The sequence below is a fragment of the Pempheris klunzingeri genome, chromosome 12 (genome assembly GCF_042242105.1).
Source record: "Pempheris klunzingeri isolate RE-2024b chromosome 12, fPemKlu1.hap1, whole genome shotgun sequence".
NCBI classification, from domain to species: domain Eukaryota; kingdom Metazoa; phylum Chordata; class Actinopteri; order Acropomatiformes; family Pempheridae; genus Pempheris; species Pempheris klunzingeri.
In genome coordinates, this window is record NC_092023.1 from 1,816,495 (window position 1) to 1,835,647 (window position 19,153).

General features: G+C 46.2%; 2 protein-coding genes across 4 annotated transcripts; one reads left to right on the plus strand and one right to left on the minus strand.

Annotated features, from left to right (window-relative positions):
- The first annotated feature begins 1,938 nt into the window (after positions 1-1,938).
- On the plus strand, positions 1,939-9,154 carry msh6 (mutS homolog 6 (E. coli)). 2 transcript variants are annotated; one of them, XM_070840436.1, is made up of 10 exons: positions 1,939-2,295; positions 3,451-3,644; positions 3,755-3,936; positions 4,105-6,700; positions 7,289-7,572; positions 7,697-7,814; positions 7,905-7,994; positions 8,101-8,255; positions 8,598-8,797; positions 8,886-9,154. In XM_070840436.1, exons 1-10 carry the CDS (start codon positions 2,027-2,029, stop codon positions 8,965-8,967), a joined length of 4,170 nt encoding a protein of 1,389 aa, XP_070696537.1. In that variant the 5' UTR covers positions 1,939-2,026; the 3' UTR covers positions 8,968-9,154. The 2 variants fall into 2 exon arrangements, 1 of the variants encoding a protein (XP_070696537.1); XR_011585261.1 differs by lacking the exons at positions 7,697-7,814; positions 7,905-7,994; positions 8,886-9,154 and having other exon boundaries at positions 8,598-8,733.
- Positions 9,070-19,153, minus strand: fbxo11a (F-box protein 11a). Of its 2 annotated transcripts, none has more exons than XM_070840438.1 (22): positions 18,882-19,153; positions 16,665-16,789; positions 16,497-16,578; positions 15,491-15,632; positions 14,750-14,879; positions 14,349-14,432; positions 14,130-14,262; positions 13,923-14,029; positions 13,685-13,796; positions 13,316-13,422; positions 13,086-13,223; positions 12,688-12,905; positions 12,418-12,598; positions 12,198-12,320; positions 11,971-12,056; positions 11,753-11,829; positions 11,522-11,665; positions 11,321-11,431; positions 11,129-11,236; positions 10,939-11,047; positions 10,742-10,840; positions 9,070-10,656 (listed from the first exon to the last, which is right to left on the minus strand). In XM_070840438.1, the coding sequence occupies exons 1-22, from the start codon at positions 18,973-18,975 to the stop codon at positions 10,527-10,529; spliced, it is 2,640 nt and encodes an 879-aa protein (XP_070696539.1). In that variant the 5' UTR covers positions 18,976-19,153; the 3' UTR covers positions 9,070-10,526. The 2 variants fall into 2 exon arrangements, with proteins under 2 accessions (XP_070696539.1, XP_070696538.1); XM_070840437.1 differs by having other exon boundaries at positions 15,491-15,635.

The following is a 19,153-nucleotide window of genomic DNA, read 5'->3' on the forward strand; positions in this document are numbered from 1 at the left end:
AAAAATGCAGCATGCAAACACAAAGAGGAAAGAAAACTATTAGAAGAAGTTAATTAGTGAGATTCATTTCATCTCACTAATGTCTTGTTGTTGACTTTATTTAAAAATTAACACTACAGGCTCTTTTAATTCTTCTTCACATGAATTATATTCTTATCCTTCCTCCTGTTTGGTCCATAGAAGAAGAACCTAGCAACACATCCTGTCCCAACTACGCCAGAAATCACTACAAACACTCGAGGAACCAATTAGCAACAACCTACCACCTTTTTTTTTTTTTTTTTCATAACAGCTTACCAACCACCCTCCAGAATAACACTCTGAAAATGTGAGTTCATGCATAGAATAAGTTAAGGTCAGGAAACACATCTGGCTTTATCTGCAGTATTATTAATATGTACGTACACCATCCACACCTGTTTGTCTCACACGGCCTGCAGATATGCGGCGGCAGGATAACTTCAGTTCACTCCCTGGTTAGTGATGATGAATCTGAGTGAATAAAAACAGCTCCTCACAATAGCGGCCGTGTAAGGTTTCATAAAGCCGCCTTAATTAGATGCTTTCTGTCACCTACACGCCATATGCCAAAAAGTCACCCGTGGGCGGATGTTTTGAATAAGTAGGGCCGACGTTTTCTGCTCTTTATAGCATCCATTTACTCCACAGTAGCACACATGCACATTTAAGTGCATCACAGCTATATTTCAGCTGAATATATATATATATATATATATATATATATATATATATATATATGCTGTTTTGCTGTTGATCAGTAGAGCGTGTTCAATAAAATGGCCCCAAAATCAACATTTATTTGCTGTTTTTATGGTAAATTGTTAACACCAACATAACAGGGTAAATAGAGCATGTGGCTCCTTTTTGTTTTGTTAAATGCTCGACTGAGTGATGTTGCAAATAAACTGGAATATTTATACTTCCATCTCAGTGCTGAATTATATATTAATACGGAAGCTGCTGCTCATGAGGCTTCTGTAATTCTGCTGCACTCTGCTGGAGGTAAAAGACGAGTGCAGATTATGGAGCAAATATGTAACGCCCCATAATATAATATATAATATAATATAATATAATATAATATAATATAATATAATATAATATAATATAATATAATATAATATAATATAATATAACATGATATGATATGATATGATATGATATAATATTTGGCTATTTTTAAACAAAAAAAATTAAACACAGGGGATTTACATGAGAACAGAAAAAAGGCAACAATTAAACACAAGAAGAAGCAAAACAACAGGAGGTGAAACACATCATCACAAAACCTTCTTGTAAATCTGGTTGACTGCATAATAGCAAAGACAATCAATCACATTAGTGTGTTTTGAGTTAACTAAATCATTATCTACTATTTGCTATTTCAAAATAAATCTAATGAATCATTTAATAAAATGCTCCTCTCCTCCCTTTCACTTTTTAAATGTGACTATATTTAAAGCAATTTAATTCAGTTGAGTCGTTTTATTGTATTTATAGTGTTTCACCACACTATGAAATTCTGGCTTTGTCCTTTTGCCTTCAGTGTCGCTTCAGGATTTAAAAAAATAGATAAATAGAAAGATAAACAGCAGCTAATCAGAAAAACTAGACACAGGAAGTAATCACTCTGTTTGACCAACGGCGACAAAAAATGTCTGTAATTATAATTTTTTAAAAGTGGAAAATGTCTTGGACCTTTTTATGGTTTATATTAATATTTTTGTTATTGTTGTTGTTTAAACGCACATTTTAAAAAAAACGTGGAGTTTCCTGAGCGCCAACAGAGGTCATGTGGGCACCACGTGACTTCCGGGTTACAGTATACTCGCCTGTCATTGGAGGAGACTCCTGGCCCCGCCCACAACATCCTCTACGTGTTTTTCCCGCGAACGTGGTGCTCTCGCGCCGTGACGCCGTCCCGCTCGGAGGCTCGAGACTCCGTCATTTGGTTAAATTACCTGTAAAATCTCTCAGAAACAAACTTGAAACCTTTTTGCTCCACATGGCGAAGCAAAGCTCCCTGTTCAGCTTCTTCACCAAGTCTCCGCCGCCGGCATCCAAGCCCAAGCCGAAGCCGAGTCCCTCCCCGACCGAGGCGGACCTGCCCTCGGCCGTGGAGAAGTCCAGCTCCTCTCCCAAAGAACAAGCCAGGCAGACCCAGCAGCAGGCGGCCAAGACCGGCAGGCCAAACCCGAAGAGCAGCGCCAAGCCTGTGAAAGATGGATTCAAGAAACTGTTCGGCGACAAGGCCCCAGCAGGAAGTAGACGGAGGTGAGTTCATCCCGGGGCAGACTAAGTGCTGGACGGACACAGACTAAGTGCTGGACGGACACAGACTACTTAGTGGATACACACAGTAATTAGTGGACAAGACTAATTGCTGGACACACAGACTGATTACTGGATACAGACTAACTGCTGGACACATGCTTTGCTCTGAGTTTCACCTCCGTTTCAGATTGTCTGCAAAAAGAAAGTAGCTCTTTGACTTGTGAAACCCTGCAGCTTCCTTTAGTGCAGTTTTGGTTCATGCTTGAAACTTGATTTTACCACGAGGTTTGGTGCTGCTGCCTTCTAATCTAAGACAGAGATTAGATGTGAAATATGCTGATTATTATCACCTGGCCACACTTAAGACACTGTGAACTCCTCTGTCCTCATACTAAGATGTGCAGTTTTCAAAAAATATAATAATTTCAACATGATTCTTAATGTAAACATAGCAATGATCCAAAGTGGCCAGGAAACATCACACTTCCAACATAATCAATACTCATATTATTATCCAGGAAATGCCTCCTAAAACAGTCCAAACACATAATAACCTACTAACCTACTGCTTTGTAATGCTGAACTTACTCTTCTGAGTTTACGGTTAAATGTGGACTCTTACTAGACAGCTGCAAGTTCATGTGCAGCGTTTAAGAAAATGATGAAATATAATAATATGTTGGTAAAAATACGACTTAATATGTTATATGAAGGAATATGTCCTTCACAAACTGTCTGTAGTCATTAATCAGTTTATGTTGTGACGTGTTCAAGTTTCTTTGCATCAGCTTTTCAGAGCTGCAGGGTTTTTCCAGTAGTCTGAGGATCATTTAGATGAATATCACCGACACAAGCTGGTAAATAGATGGATGGGTAGTGGTACGAGTGCATAAACCATTCGTTATAAATCATTATATATATGTGAGTAAGTAAAGTTTATCCAGTGCAACACTTTCCACAGAAGAACATCACAAAGTGCTTCATCATAAAAACCATAAATAAGATAATAAAACAGTAAAAAGAAACACAGACAGCAATGAAATAATAAATAAATAAGACGCACGCTGGTGTGTTGACCATGCAGGGCTCCGTTTGTGAAAACAAGAACCTTTAAATGCGTCCAGAACATTAAGGCTGAGTTTCTGCTTCCTTCAGCAGTCCCTCGTGTCCGTTCAGCGCCGGTGCCCTTGTGTGGGCAAAACTGGAGGGACACCCCTGGTGGCCGTGCATGGTGGTACCCCAACCTCTGAGCGGACGACAGATGAGAGACGGCCGCGTTCACGTCCACTTCTTCGACGAACCCCCTACGAGAGGATGGGTCAGCACCAAATATATCCGAGAGTACCAAGGTCGGCGACGTGTAGTCCCTCAGTATTAAAGCTGTGACTTCCTCCCAGTAGATGATCGTATCGGCTGCAGCTGAACGATCAGTCCTCATCTCGTCCGTTCTGGTTCGCAGGCTCCGACAGCAGCGACGCCAAAACCGGAGGGGTGTTCTTCAGCAGCAAGCCTGTGATCCGTCGTGCTATGGAGCTGGCTGATGCGGTCATGTTTGATAGCCCCGAAAAAAGATTAAAGATGCCTCTGTGTGTGGATCCGTCTGATGAGGAGGAGGAGGAGGAGGAGGATGAAGAAATGGAGGTGACATGATGATTATATTGGATATGTCAACAAGTTTGAACCTAAAAGTTTCATTTGACTCATTTAAATGTGGCTCTTATCCATCAGTAGTACTGGTGATACAGACTGTTTGTCTAATCAGAGCAATAAAACTCCTTTCTGATTTTATTTTATTTTTTTCTTCTTCAGCTTGACAAATCAACAGTGACTGACGAAGAGATCAGTGATGACGATGAACAGAAAGATGTGGAGGTGAAGCCATCCAAAGTCAGCCGGCGTTCGTCCCGTGCTTCAACAGAAAAAGGAAATAAGGCCAAGCGCCGGCGCATAATCGTCGCCTCGGACAGCGACGGATCAGACGAGGAGTTCAAGCCGGAACAAGCCGCGTCCAGCAGTGAGGATGAGGACGAAGGCGGGATGGTGAACAGTGAAGAGGAGGAAGAGGAGAGCACGCAGGAGTCGGAGGCAGAAAGCCCCATCAAGCCCGTAAAGCGTAAACGTCCTGCAGAGAAGGCTGCTGCCACAACAACAAAGACGCCTGCTGCCACAACAACAAAGACGCCTGCTGCACCGTCTAACGCACCAAAACGAGCTCCTGCAGCCGTTACAGCCAACATGAAGTCCCGTTTGTCAGCCTTCTCTGCGCCCGATAACTTTGAGAGCCAGGCAAACGGATCAGGCTCCAGCGGGGGCGCCACCGTTTGGGACCACGAGAAGCTGGAGTGGTTGCAGGACGGCAGGAGGAAAGACAGCAAGCGGCGGCGACAGAGTGAGGACGGCTACGATCCCACGACCCTGTACGTGCCGGAGGACTTCCTGAACAGAAACACTCCCGGTATGCGCCGGTGGTGGCAGCTCAAATCGCAGATGTTTGACACCGTCATCTTCTACAAGGTGGGGAAGTTTTACGAGCTCTACCACGTGGACGCTGTGATCGGAGTCAACGAGATGGGACTGACCTTCATGAAGGGGACCTGGGCGCACTCGGGCTTTCCGGAGATCGGCTTTGGACGTTTCTCAGATGTGCTGGTCCAGAAAGGGTACAAGGTGGCTCGGGTGGAGCAGACGGAGACCCCGGAGATGATGGAAACCCGCTGTAAGACCATGGCCAAGCCCACCAAGTTTGACCGCGTGGTGAGAAGAGAGGTGTGCCGGATTATCACCCGCGGTACCCAGACCTACAGCGTGTTGGACGGCGCTCCCTCTGAGAGCCAGAGCAAGTTCCTGCTGAGTTTAAAGGAGAAGGCTGAGGAGGAAAGCTCAGGGCGGTGCCGCGTCTACGGCGTCTGCTTCGTAGACACTTCTGTGGGTTATTTCCACGTGGGTCAGTTCCCGGACGATCGTCACTGCTCACGTCTGCGCACCCTGATAGCACACTTTGCCCCCGCTGAGGTGCTCTTTGAAAAGGGAAACCCGTCTGCTGAAACACGCAAGATACTCAAGGCCTCTCTGTCGTCGGCTCTGCAGGAAGGTCTCAACGCAGGCACCCAGTTCTGGGACGCTCAGAAGACTCTGAAAACCCTTTCAGAGGAAGATTACTTCAGAGAGACTGCTGGCAAGGATCAGGGGACAGAGGGCGGGTTTCTTCCTCCTCTGCTAAAAGAAATGACCTCTGAGAGTGATTCTCTGTGCCTCACTCCCAAAGAAGGCCGTGAGCTGGCTCTGTCAGCGCTGGGCGGCTGTATCTTCTACCTGAAGAAGTGTCTGGTGGACCAGGAGCTGCTCTCCATGGCTAACTTTGAAGAATACGTCCCTGTGGATGTTGAGATGGAGAACGCTGCTGGACCTGCCAGTTTCTTTGCCCGGACGTGTCAGCGGATGGTCGTCGACGGAGTGACTCTGGCCAACCTGGAGATCTTTCAGAATGGGTCAGGAGGAACAGAAGGGACCCTGCTGGAGCGTTTGGACACCTGCTCCACCCCTTTTGGCAAGAGGCTGCTGAAGCAGTGGCTCTGCGCTCCTCTGTGTAACCCCACGTCCATCAGGGACAGACTGGACGCTGTGGAGGACCTGATGGGCGCTCAGGCCCAGGCCACAGAGGCTTCAGACCTGCTGAACAAGCTCCCAGACTTGGAGCGTCTTCTGAGTAAAATCCACAGCATTGGGACGGTGAAGGGCCAGGACCATCCCGACAGCAGAGCGGTTCTCTATGAGGAGGTGACCTACAGCAAACGCAAGATCGCAGACTTCCTCTCGGCGCTGGAGGGCTTCAACACTATGCAGGAGATCATTTCTATCCTCGCTCCGGTTTCAGATGAGTGCCGATCCGCATTGCTCCGTCAGGTCGTGAGCCTGAAAAGTGGAAAAAGCGGCTCGTTTCCCAACCTGTCTGCCGAACTCAAGCGCTGGGAGACGGCCTTCGACCACCAGAAAGCCCGAACTACCGGCGTCATAACCCCCAAAGCTGGCTTTGACCCAGAGTACGACCAGGCTCTGACTGGAATCAAGAGCTGCGAACGAGAGCTGCAGGACTACCTGGACAGACAGAAGAAGAGACTGGGCTGTAAAAACATGGCGTACTGGGGTACCGGGAGAAACCGCTACCAGATGGAGGTGCCCGACAGCGTCTCGGAGAGGAATATTCCTGAGGAGTACGATGTGAAGTCTACAAAGAAAGGCTGGAAGCGTTATGTGACCAAGGAGACGGAGCGTCTGTTCTCAGAGCTACAAGGACTCGAGGAGAAGAGAGACGCTGCGCTGAAAGACTGCATGAGGAGGCTCTTCTACAACTTTGACAAGAACTACAGAGACTGGAAAACTGCTGTGGAGTGCATGGCGGTGCTGGGTAATTACACTCTCTTCCTCTTGTTAATCAGCTTTGTTTTTACAGCGTGCATCCATCAAGTTTGTCGAGTGATTCATTTAAGCGACTGCGGTGCTGCTCGTCTGGTCCTTTTAATGTTTCTGAGGAGAAAAAACTCTTTCCTGGCTCATGAAAGCAGGCTTGCAGTGCAGGTGTCTGCCCTGAATACGTTTCCTGCAGATGTTGGCGATAAACCTCCATGATATTCGCCTGTTTGAGTGCTTGTTGGAAATCTTGCTGCTACGATTCCACTTAAAACTTGGCTGAACTGACACTAATTAGTTTGTTTTTCACTGTTGTGGAAAACGTGTAAATTGGTGTTTGGTCCTGGCAGGAGAGATAATTGCATAGTTTATTACTGATCTCTGGTGCAGCAGCATAATGTGCTTATAATGTGTTTTCCTACCACTCAGCCTCCCTCAGCCTTGGGTTGTGTTTGGTTTTATCTAGCTAGTTTTAAAATACAGAGAAAGCAGGTAGCAAATTAAATAGTTTGAGAGTTTGACGGGGTGACTGGATCAGTGCTTCCTCTCTGCTGTTATCAGTAATGAACGGCGGGTTGTTTCACAGACGTGCTGCTGGCCTTGTCGCGCTACAGTCAGGGTGGAGACGGATCGATGGCCAGGCCAGAGGTGGTGCTCCCCGAGGGCGGCGACCAGGCTGAGACCTTCCTGGAGCTCACTGGATCCCGTCACCCATGTGTCACTAAGACCTTTTTTGGGGATGACTTCATTCCTAACGACATCTACATCGGCCGCCCGGGCAGCGGAGAGAGCGCCGAGGAAAAAGGCCGTGCCTCCTGTGTGCTCGTCACGGGGCCAAACATGGGTGGAAAGTCTACTCTCATGAGACAGGTGGGTGGTTTATAGATTCATAGTTTTATCTCCATGAGTGTAAAACTACAGGAATAACTTGAGCGGGTCAGTGCAGCTCCGTTTGAAGCCCCTGCTGAGATTCTGTGCCGCTGTCTCTGCACAGTGTGGGCTGGTGATCATCTTAGCTCAGCTGGGCTGCTACGTTCCTGCAGAGAGCCTCAGATTCACCCCGGTTGACAGAGTCTTCACTCGGCTGGGAGCCTCTGATCGCATCATGGCTGGTAACCTCAAGAACTCCTGCTGCACACACAGATCTTAAGCTTCCTCTTCACGGGCTCAGCTTGTGTTATCCTGTAATATGTGTTCTGCAGGAGAGAGCACCTTCTTCGTGGAGCTGAGTGAGACGGCCAGCATCCTGCACCACGCCACCAAACACTCCCTGGTGCTCCTGGACGAGCTGGGTCGGTCTCTGTTGCTTATGAAGGCTAATTCGCAGAGGCAGTGACAGCGTTTTGGTCTTGTGGCATGTTTTCAGGGTGTAACCGTTCAGCTTTGAAATGTTTGCAGGAAGGGGCACAGCCACATATGACGGCACAGCGATCGCCAGCGCTGTCGTGAAGGAGCTCGCTGAGAAGATCTGCTGTCGCACGCTCTTCTCCACACATTACCACTCCCTGGTGGAGGACTACGCCAACAACCCTGCTGTGAGGTTGGGCCACATGGTGAGCAGAGCAGGCGGAAAAGAAACTGAGGGAGTGATCGTCTAGGGAAACGTCTGTTTTCCTTCACCTGTAGTGGAGCCACAGTCACATTTCTGTGAAGGCGACTTAAGGATTTTATCCTTTGGTACAGAGAATTAATGTCACGTGTCTAGGTTTCATACAAATTGCTTATATTTAATAATTCTGTGCACATGATTTCCACAGAAGCACTTGCTAAGTACATGTAGATAATTAATTATGAGTGATTTCACCCTCGTGCCCCCCCGTTGTTCTCATAAAGTCCCATGTGTCTGACTGTTTTTTGTCTCTTACCAGGTCTAATGTCTGTTTTGTCCCCTTCAGGCGTGCATGGTGGAGAATGAGTGTGAGGACCCGAGCCAGGAGACCATCACGTTCCTCTACAAGTTCATCACCGGCGCTTGTCCGAAGAGTTACGGCTTCAACGCTGCCCGACTCGCCAGCCTGCCGGAGGAGGTCATCCAATCTGGACACAGGAAGGCCCGAGAGTTCGAGAAGAGCACCGTCAACGTCAGGCTGTTCAAGTACGCATCGGTTCTGGGTTCTGACGTTAGTATTAAGAGCTGAAGCTCAGTCGTGACCTCCCCCCTCTTCTCTTCTCTTCTCTTACAGGAAGCTCTGCCAGTTTGCTGAGGATGCGACGCTGGGCAGCACACACTTCGCCTCCCTCGTTCAGACGCTCAGCACCCTGTAGTTTGTGAACATGCTTTCGTTCCTGCTGATTTTTGTTAGAAAAAAACACTACTGTAATGATCTAATAAAGTTTATTTTTAAAAAATGACAATGTTTCATCTAGGAAATTAAACCCTTTTAATTCACGCTAGCGCCTACATAACGGTTATTGAATACTTCACAATATATTAAGTCTAGATGTTATGATACATGCATACATTTCAGTCTGTATGAGAACCCACAATCACCAGTACACATGAATGGGGAGGGAGGAGGGAGGGAGGGGGCAATGAAACCATATAGCGCTGTATATAGATACTTGTCTCAGCTTCAGTAGAGTAAAAGCCTTTTAAATTCTCCAGCAATGTTGGCAACAAGGAGAAAACACAACAGTCAGCTGTGCTTTCACAACACTTGTCTCTTTTTCTTGGACGTCAAAGTGTCGCCTGAAAACAAATCGTGTTTAACGGGATGAGACGCCCACGTCGACGCTACTACAGGGAAACGTGTGTAAATATAGATTAAATCATCTATTGTCTAAATCAATGATCATTTCCTATCAGATGCTTTGTAACTGCACTCCAAACCAAATGCAGCCTTGAGTAAAAAAATGCTCAGTTGTGTCTTATTGTTCCTCGACAGGCCAACACGAACAGAAAATATGCATAGATTATGTAAAACAGAAAAACCACAACTGTTCAGCTCCCTCACAAAGACAAATATTTATGGTGCCGTTCCAAACAGAAAAAAGTCTACAAGTCTTGTGAAAGCACACTTCAGCATCTATTCTTCTGTATTGCAAATGTGAGCGAGCCAACATTGCTGGAGAGACTGTTTTAGTGTTTTCCTCTCTTTTCTCTGATCTCTTTCACAGAAAGAAGTTTAGATACTGCGACATGTATAATTACAGCAATCCTAGGGTATAATAACCAAAAAAAAAAATGTAACACATTTAATAAAATAAAGACATTCAAGTACAGTAAGATTTTTGCATGAAAATACAAAACTACACAAAAAGCATTAAAATCAAATCTCAACAGTTGTCTTGAGGGGAAAAAAAGCTGAAGTGCTAGGTCGTTTTTCCCGTACATAGCATACGAGCACGTCGGTTGCCCAGTGATGGAAGCATTGTTGTATTTGGGGCCTTTCGCCTCCTGGAGAGAAAAATTGTGCCTCTTCTGTCCGAGCGTCTGTACATGACTGCGGCATCTCGCTTCTCCACTTGGTTAAAGCAGGTGAGCCTCGGCGGCGGCGGCGTTTTGTCCGTCTGTCAAACCAACACACCCACAAACCCTGAGTCAGCTGCTCTTCTGCTCCGTCCCGCTGATGTCGTCTTTTTTTTTTTTTTAACTCAAATAATTGAAGAAAAAGAAAAAGCGAGGCGTCCATAATCAGACTGTGTTTTCCTAAATGTCTCCTTTGAGCGTATTCGTGTCCGAGTTTAGTTTTTTTTTTTGTTTTTTCTTTTTTCAGTCACTGACAAAGTGAATCTGCATTTTTAGTTTGGGCTTCCTCCTCTGCTGCACAGCTTAAAGTGTCTCGTGTCCTTTTACCGCTGAAGCGCACCTGGAGGTCTGGAGCTCAGTTGTGCTGCAGTGTGTTGGACTCTATAGGAGGAGCCGAGTCGTACAGTGTGTCTGTGTCGTGAGTCGGCTCTCCAGCTAACGTGCAAGGATTCGACAGCGTCCCTGCACCACAGTCACAGAAGAATCTGGGAGAGGAGAGAGAGAGGTTTAGTTTAACTGTAAAAACAGAAGAAACAATATATTCTCATGATCGTCTCTATACGGACTGACCTATCGTGTCTGATGAACTCCACGTCATGTCCTTGGTGACACTTCTTGATGCAGTTCACACAGATGGCGTTGCGGTCTGTTGTGTTACAGGTGTGACACCTGCGGAGACCCAAATCGTTTTAGTCATCGATCACAACTCAGACCGACAGTCTGACGATATTTTAGCCACCTCGGTTCCAAGTGTGAACATAAATTACCTGTAAAAATCGTGCATTGGGTAGCTGGTGTAACTTGAAATCTTGTACAGGCACTGACCTCTGCTCACAGCCTTCTCAATGGCATCTTGATTGTTCATTATTTTATTATCTGGAGGAGAGATGGTGAAGTTCGGTTAACTACAGGTCGGCAGTGGGAACGGTGAACAGGAAGTGTGTCCAAGAGAGTTACCTTTCATTGTGACATTGACACCAGATGCCAGAAACAATCCCCCGAAGCGATTGTTGAAGATCTGGTTGCCCTCCAGGGTCGCCGTGGCATGATTGGTGATCTCAATACCTGGTAGAAAAACAACAGTTCGTATCACAGAGCTTCCAGCGAGACATTTGTGAGGGTGTTTAAATGACGACGGGCGTTAACCACCTGCGGCGAAGCCATCAAATATCCTGTTTTTCCGCAGTACGGGGTGGCTGTTGGTGCTGATCAGGACTCCTGCCTGGGCGTTTCTGAAGATGTCGTTTTCCTCTAACAAACCTGAAGACAGAAAACCAACCATCAGTCCCACAAACGAGGAAATCAAACTGCAAATGGTTCAAGGTGCCCGGCTGAGATCAACAGACTCACCTCTTCCTCCGTTGAATATACAGATCCCACCGTCTCTCCCGTCATGGATCTTGTTCCTCCGCAGAGTGGGGTTGCTGTCCGTCTTGATCCACACTCCCGCCATAGCGTTGTCAAAGATCTCATTGTCCTCGATAAAGCCTAGGCCTAAAACACACACACATGGACGTCACAGTTTATCAGGACCAACTCTCTGCAGAAGAATAAATCAGAGGGGACGTCTCTGCTGCTCACCGGAGTTATAAACCAAAATGCCTCCGTTCTGGCCTCCCCAGATCTTGTTCCGCCGGATCTTGGGGTTGCTGCCAGTCCTGTCAAAGACCAGAGGACACAGTGAACATCTAAACAACAGTTATTGATTTATCTGATCTCACAAAAGCACAATGAGGAAACTGTCTTGTTGTTATTAAGGTGTTCAGGTGAATCTTTCCATACTGTAATTTTCCACAAACCTAATTTGAACTCCAGAGTACATGTGATTGTAGATATCATTGTCTTCCAGGACGCCGTGGCCATTGTCGTAGAAGTAGACACCAACCTGTTGAAACGACAGGGAAAATATATCAGCTTTATACGGCATAAATACCCCAGTGTAACTACATCCCATCATCACTGTGTGTGTCGGACTCAGGAGTTTATTTGTCCCGGTTAAACTTCGGTCACCAGCCCGCGGTCCTACCTGCTTCCCGCTGTGTATCCTGTTCCTCCTCAGCACTGGCGTGCTGCCCGTTGTCACCCACACTCCTGCCAGCGTGTTGCTGTACACCTCGTTCTCCTCTATGACGCCTTGTCCCTTTTCATGCTGCGGGACACAAAACCACCACACGTCACTGCTGTGTGTCTCCAGCCAAGTTGGTGAGCTGAGAGCGTTCACTGTAAATGTTGGTGGAAATATTTACCACGTAGATGCCCCCGTGCTGGCCGTCATGGATCTTGTTGTGTCTGACAATTGGGCAGCTGTTGGTCCTGATCTGGATTCCTGCCAGGGCGTTACCGTAGATGTCGTTTCCTTCGATGAGGCCTCGGCCGTCACCGAAAATATAAACGCCACCTTGGTTGCCATTAAAAATGGCATTGCCCCTTTATGTGGACAGAACAGGAAGCTTTAGGACCTGATCCAGCCGTGTGTGACACCTTTTAAATGACATTCAGTCTTTGACCTCACTCACCTTATTGTGGGGTCACTGTTGGAGGTGATCCACACCCCAGCAAAGTTATTTGCATAGATCTTGTTTTCGATGAACTGGCCGCGGCCTTTTTCGTGCACGTAGATGCCCCCCGTCTGACCGTGATGGATCTCACAGCGGACCACCGTCGGATTGGCGTACGCCTTCACCTCAAAGCCGGCTATGCGGTTCCTGTGGATGTTACAGCTCTCAAAGTAACCCTGGAAACGGACGGGAAGACACAAAAGTTACTGAACCTCCTGTAAAGATACTTTTCAGTCCACAAACAGAAGCTGAACGCTACGCTGCCGCTTCATTACATTAAACACACACAGTAATTATACTGAAATGAGACTCCACGTCACTCCTGATCTAGCACACATCGGTATAATGTAGCGTACCATGCCGTGGTCAAACGTAAAAACGCCCACGTCTCTGCCGTGGTGGATGTGATTACGTCTGATGATTGGGTTGCCATGGTTTTTCACCCAGATCCCGGCCAGAGCGTTGTTTGAGATCTCATTGTCTTCGTATATTCCCTGAAAAGTTGGACAAGTTTGAGGCTTTGAACATTTTCATTTCCGCTGTACGGAGTGTTACTGTAACAGTGAAGCAGAGAGGTGTGTGCTACCTGTGCGTGGTCAGTGATGTAGAGACCAACGTTTTCACAGTCACTAATGTTGCAGTGCTTGATGGTTGGACAGGCCCCCTGACCGCTGACACAGACAGCTGATCCCACTGAAACAGGCGGGGTGGGGGGGTGGGGGGGTCATTAGTACATTAATATCAAAGCACACAACAAAAACAACCTTTTAGCTCTGGACAGTAAAAACCTGACTCCTTACAGTGAGGGAGCGTCTACCTACAACTAACAGCTTTCAAAAGTTGCCTTAAACCTGTGAAGCACATGTTTTTCTTTCTTCCCCACCTCATTAATCACCTCACACCCCCCTGGGTTCACCTTGTGACCCCTGTGAAGGCCGGACAGCAGCAGAATTACCTGTGCACGTGCTGCGTATGATGCAGTGGTCGATGATGGGGCTGCAGTTGACTGTAATCTCCAAGCAGTGGTGTGCATTGTGGTGCTGGGCGGATTTGTCGTCGGGATTGAACTGCAGCAGAGAGAAACAGTCACGGCTTTTGCTTTCATACTGAGTGAGCGTGCATGTGAACCATTTAGGTCACTTTAAAAAAGATGGATGTGGCCGATAAACACCCATGAAAAAAGGTTGCCTCACCCTAATGGTCATGTATCCAACGTAAGCGTCTTCTGATCCTTCCATGAATACAAACGTAGAGTCTCTAGTATTCTCAATGATGACTTTCTCTGCTACTTTTCCTGGAGCTGCAGAATAATAATAATAATAATACAGAGAAGTTAAATCAGAGATGATAATAAAACAAACGCTCAGCGAAACTGTGGCCATGACTTTGAACGTGCGTACCGGCTCCGATCATTGTGATGGGCGACTCGATGTAGATCCATTCATCTGTGTAAATACCAGAGTGGACAAATATCAGGCCGTCAAAGTGAGGCTCCTGACCCCCTCCCAGAGCATCCTCAATGGTGTCGTAATACTGGAGAAAACATTACAAGTGAGGTGAACGACTGGAGTGTTGAAGTGAGGAAAGAAGCAAAGAAAACGGTGGAATAGTTCACTTACAAACATGTTATCTCTCCCTTTGTATCTGGCCGGATTACTGTAGAAGTGTTCTGCAAAGCCTGGCTTAACATGTGCCCCCTTATACTGCAACAAAAAAAATATATATTCACATGATTATTCACACAAAGAAGAGCAGGATAATTCATAATTAACTATCTGAGACAACAAAGACGTCGCACAGGCATTGTATTTTGAACAAGATGGTGAAAAAGAGGCTTTTCTGTCCGATCCTAAAGGTCAACGTCACAAAGGAGTTTAATCTTCTTCTTCTAATGTAAAGCCAGTGCGACGACATCTAACACAAAGGAGAGTTAAAGCAGTGGTAAGATGTGTCTGCTAATGGAGAAAACAGGCACTACAACAGGCAAGGGAATGAGAAAGCCCCACAGGAGGCTCCATACCAGCTGCTGAAAACTTTCCTTCCATGGATTTGGCTGCTCGTACTCCTCTGGGTTTATCTGGTAGAACTTCCCTGCCTCAGGGTGCATCATGGGTCGTGTGTATTCAAAAACTTCCATGTATAGCCTCTTCCTGAAACACGAAGGCACAGCAACGATTAACACCGTCCTCCTCTCATTGTGTCGGCGTATCCTAGCCTGCAGCGCAGAAGCTCTGATACAAAAGTCACTGTAATGTTTGGGTCGCGCTGGAGGAACTCAGTGACCGACTTAAAAGTCAAAAGCTGACGGATCATGTTTGAGACAGGTGAGGATTTAAACAACCACGGCTGACTACTTTGTTCTGATCGTCTATCCATAATGTTGCTTGGACAGTAAATACATTTTCTTTTAAACTCACAAGGAGCTTTCTGTAAAATCTGCAGCATTATTTGGTTTCTGATCAATGTGGGCAAGAAGCACAACTCCTTCCTGCATTCTTCATAGTTAATTCAGCTTTCAGATTTGTGCAACCATTTCAAATCAGGTGCAGAACCCAACCGAAGTAAGATTAAAGGCAGGATTAGATCAAAATAAGTGGGACGGGTGGCTGCAGGACTGCTGCTGCCCTCAGAACACCTGACCTGTACTGATTAAGATGTTTCTAAGATACTAAAGTTAAAGATGCTCTTATTAAACACGCATCTAGGAGTGTGACAAGTAACACCGGGGACAGGAGGAGAGGAAGTGTTCCCGTGGTCTCACCAGAGGATGGGGTCATTGGCCAGCTCACTGAAGCGCTTGCACACACACGCCGCACGGCACAGGTCCTGCTCCAACAGGTAGGAGAAGATCTTCAGCACCACCTCGTCTGGAAGCTTCTCCTGCAAATACTGCTCTGCTGGAGCTGCTGGGAGGAGGACGACCGTGGAATCAGGATAACATGATGTGACGGGACGGTTTTGGCACACAGGCGTATTTATGGCAAGATCATGTGAGGAACCAAAACTATCTAATACAACAGATTTCTGCACAGATGTTCTATTTATTGAAGCTTTATGTTTATTACCTACGCAGCACTAGTGCTTTTATTTAATGCAAGCGCTGTCGTTACAGTGGACAGATTTGTTTTTCATACATGATGCTGTTTGTGTGGATTTTTAATTCTAACTTTAAAATAAGGAGATGACTCATGAAGAAAAGGTCATATGTGCTATTCAGTCGTCATCTCAGATCATGTGAAGCTACTGTCAGCACAGCACGAGGCAATGTGACCGTTTAGTTCGACACCACAGAGCCATGAACCAAATCCCATCTAACGGGGCAGACGTCTATTTTAGATGCTTTGGCTCGAGCTGCAACGTACGAGAGAGACTCCGAACACCACAAATAATAGACTCTATAATTTCCACTTTGTGAAAGCCAGAGGCATTTTTTAAAACTCTGACAAGAGCTTGGTGCCTTTAGGAAACTAGTTTTCCAGTGTCACCGTGGCATTAAGTGAAAGGTAAGGATGGATCTGTCATCATGAAACTGAAAGAGAAACTTCTAAACAAAAAGCAACAAAAACAGAGAGCATCATTTTCCACAACTAACAACTACATTTGCCCCAATTAACTATTATAGTCCCCACCCTGCTCTTAGAGGATTTAATTAATCTATAATCCAACTAAGATTATCCTCACAGCTACCCCTCAGAACCTGTGGGAGACACCACGATGACAGCAACAACACAGATGACAAACATGTAAAACAACGTGCTCCCAGTTACCTGGTAAGTCTTGACACCTTCCTGAGACTCGGGGGCGCTTAGGTCGGTGTCCAAAGTTTTCTGTGGTAGAAGTGGAGGCACCCTGTCGATTGGAGGAAACGATCAGTGGAGACGTCTGGACATTAATTATCGTGTTTCGTTCAAATTTAACTTTCTTGGTGAATGTACCTCCATATTTGTCTTTGTTGGACACACTGTTCTCTTAGGTAGAGACTTTCTTCTAAGTTGGTAGGGACTATTCTGAGCTCCTGGACCAGATTCTTCTGCGACCATATCTGCAGGAACGTCCTCATCTGCAAGTGGAGGAAACAGAACAAAGATTTCAGCTGCAACACTATTAATAGAGAGAAACATGTCTTTTATTTGTTGGGGCCATTTGTGTGATGGAAACACAGAACATGTAGTTGTTGAAATAGTTTAGATTTTGCTGTATTTGACCAGCTATGGATAAGTAAGTCCACAGTTTCTTTTAGTACGATTAATTAGGACCAATAGCTCTGTTTCTGATGAGCTGAAATGCAAAACATGTGCTGCATATGCTCATTAGATCGTTTATTGAAGCTATGGAGCCTTGAGTTTGGCGTTGAACCAAGAAGATGGACGACAGAGTTTTATCAAAGCATTCGTCAACTAAAAGCTTCGACTCTGTAGCTCTGAGTCTGAGCCACACAAGCAATACTCATGATAAAGCATTTCTAAAATGTTTATCAAGAAAGTCAGTGTGCATCTGGATATTCTGAGTTATCACATCAGTAGTAAGTTGATCTTCTCTGCTGAGGAGCCCTGACGTATGTGTAACTGCTGACTTTATTGGCTACCAGAGATTATTAGACTTTGAGCTTTCATGCCTATTTTTCCCGTAACATGTAATATATTGTAACAGCGGGTCATCTCAACGGTATTTAACACTCAGGTCACATGGCAACACCTCGAAAACACAAAAAGAGATTTGTTCATTACCTGCTCTGTGTGCTACAAATTGATTACAAAGGTGTCCTATCAAGGGTAGATTCAATCACGGCAGAAACAGAAGAACCAAAGCACCAAGCCTGAGCTAAAGCAGACGTCCATTTCTGCAGCTATTCACCGAGACATGATGAGATGATAGCTACCCCCAGATGGGAGATGCAGCCTCTCTGCTTGTTGCTCTGGTTGCAGAGATGCCTCTCCCCGGCTACAAGGCCAGTAACCACTACAAACACCGTGTGTGTGACGAACTGGACCAGCTGAAGCGCCTTTTCTCTGATTGTAAACTGAAATAACGTGCAGGTAACCCTACCTGGTGTTGCTAAAAGAAGCACATTAAGGGGAAATATATACACTGTAGGATGGTGAAACTGGCAAAGACACTGATGTCCACTTGTTAACAACCACTTTCTGATGTATAAGCACCTTAGAATGACACCTGAGCTCTGATCTGCTCATGCCTTTAGATTATTTTGTCACAACAAGTTACTTGCTCAGTTTCCATGTTTCCAGTCTCCATCCGCTGCTGCTGGTTGTCATTCAACTGATGCTGTGAGATCCAACATGTCACTAAAACACCTGATAACGTTGAACCAGATTCAGTAACCAACCACTGCCGTTACTGCTCGGTGTCCCCTGAGTGTACTGAGTCTGTGTCTGTGGCGTTCAGCCATGGTAACTATGATTAAAGAGCATCTCCAGCTAATGTTTACTTTGAAAAATTGCAGGCAGTAAATGCTCACATTCCCCCGTCTGTTGTCACACAGCGATACTGGAGAGAAAAAGCCCAAAATACAACGTGTCTGACTGTAACAGGGACCTCGTTGCATTAGTTAGAAGTATTATAACCACGTTTTGACATGTTAACGCTGCAGAAGCAATGAGAGCTTTTTTTTTTTTAAAAAAAAAAAAACGCCAGGACGCGGACAGCTAGCCAAACATGCTAATAATAACAGCTAGCACAGGCTAGGTCCAGTTAGCATGCTACGACAACTGTCAAAACCACTTTGTGTACCCTTCCCTGCGTTTGTCACCCACGGAGCAAACAAACAGCTGTCTGTTACTTGTCTTTTCCACTACCAGTGTAACGTTAGCTGGCAAAAACACAATCCGGCAGCGATATGAGGTCGGACAAGCAAAAGACAGGCCGACTCGGGGCAAAAAAATCAAGCAAAACAAAGCGCGGCCTCAATGCTAGCTACTAACACAAAAGCCTCGGTGTTTCCTGACCGCGCAGCGCCCCGTGGAGCCTGCTGCTAGCCCCCCGCTGGTTCATCTCAACAGTGAGCGTTGGCCATATGTGCGCACTATAAATGGAGTTAACAAACAATCAGACCAGTCATACAACACAAATCAACCCTCCAGCTGGTGTTTGCCAGGCCGTTTTGGTAATGCTAACGCTAGCTTAGCCACCATCACCTCTTTCCTGGTGGTTCCTCTCCGGCTGCACCGGGCGCGGCCTCGACACTCGCCTGGGTCTTCTGCTAACGTTACTTGCTCTGACGGAGTTCATTTGCGGTGGTTGTTAATCTTGAGGAAATGTCGAAGCCTTCACAGCAGAAGAAACGACTCCCAGCGCGGCATCTATGTCTTTTTCTTCAGCGTTGCACGATGTGCCATGTTTAGCGGCGGCGGCTCCAGGCAGACGTACCGCGGTGAGTTGCTCCCGTTCCCCTGCGCTGCTGTTACGT

Coding starts and splice junctions, on each gene's coding strand:
- msh6 (XM_070840436.1), top strand. CDS start 2,027: ATGGCGAAGCAAAGCTCCCTGTTCAGCTTCTTCACCAAGTCTCCGCCG. Junction 7,995..8,100: donor GGTGCTCCTGGACGAGCTGG/GTCGGTCTCTGT, acceptor AAATGTTTGCAG/GAAGGGGCACAGCCACATAT. Junction 8,256..8,597: donor CTGTGAGGTTGGGCCACATG/GTGAGCAGAGCA, acceptor TGTCCCCTTCAG/GCGTGCATGGTGGAGAATGA.
- fbxo11a (XM_070840437.1), bottom strand. CDS start 18,975: ATGAACTCCGTCAGAGCAAGTAACGTTAGCAGAAGACCCAGGCGAGTG. Junction 16,790..18,881: donor GAGGAACCACCAGGAAAGAG/GTGATGGTGGCT, acceptor CTCCACTTGCAG/ATGAGGACGTTCCTGCAGAT. Junction 15,636..16,496: donor AAGGTGTCAAGACTTACCAG/GTAACTGGGAGC, acceptor TCCTCCTCCCAG/CAGCTCCAGCAGAGCAGTAT.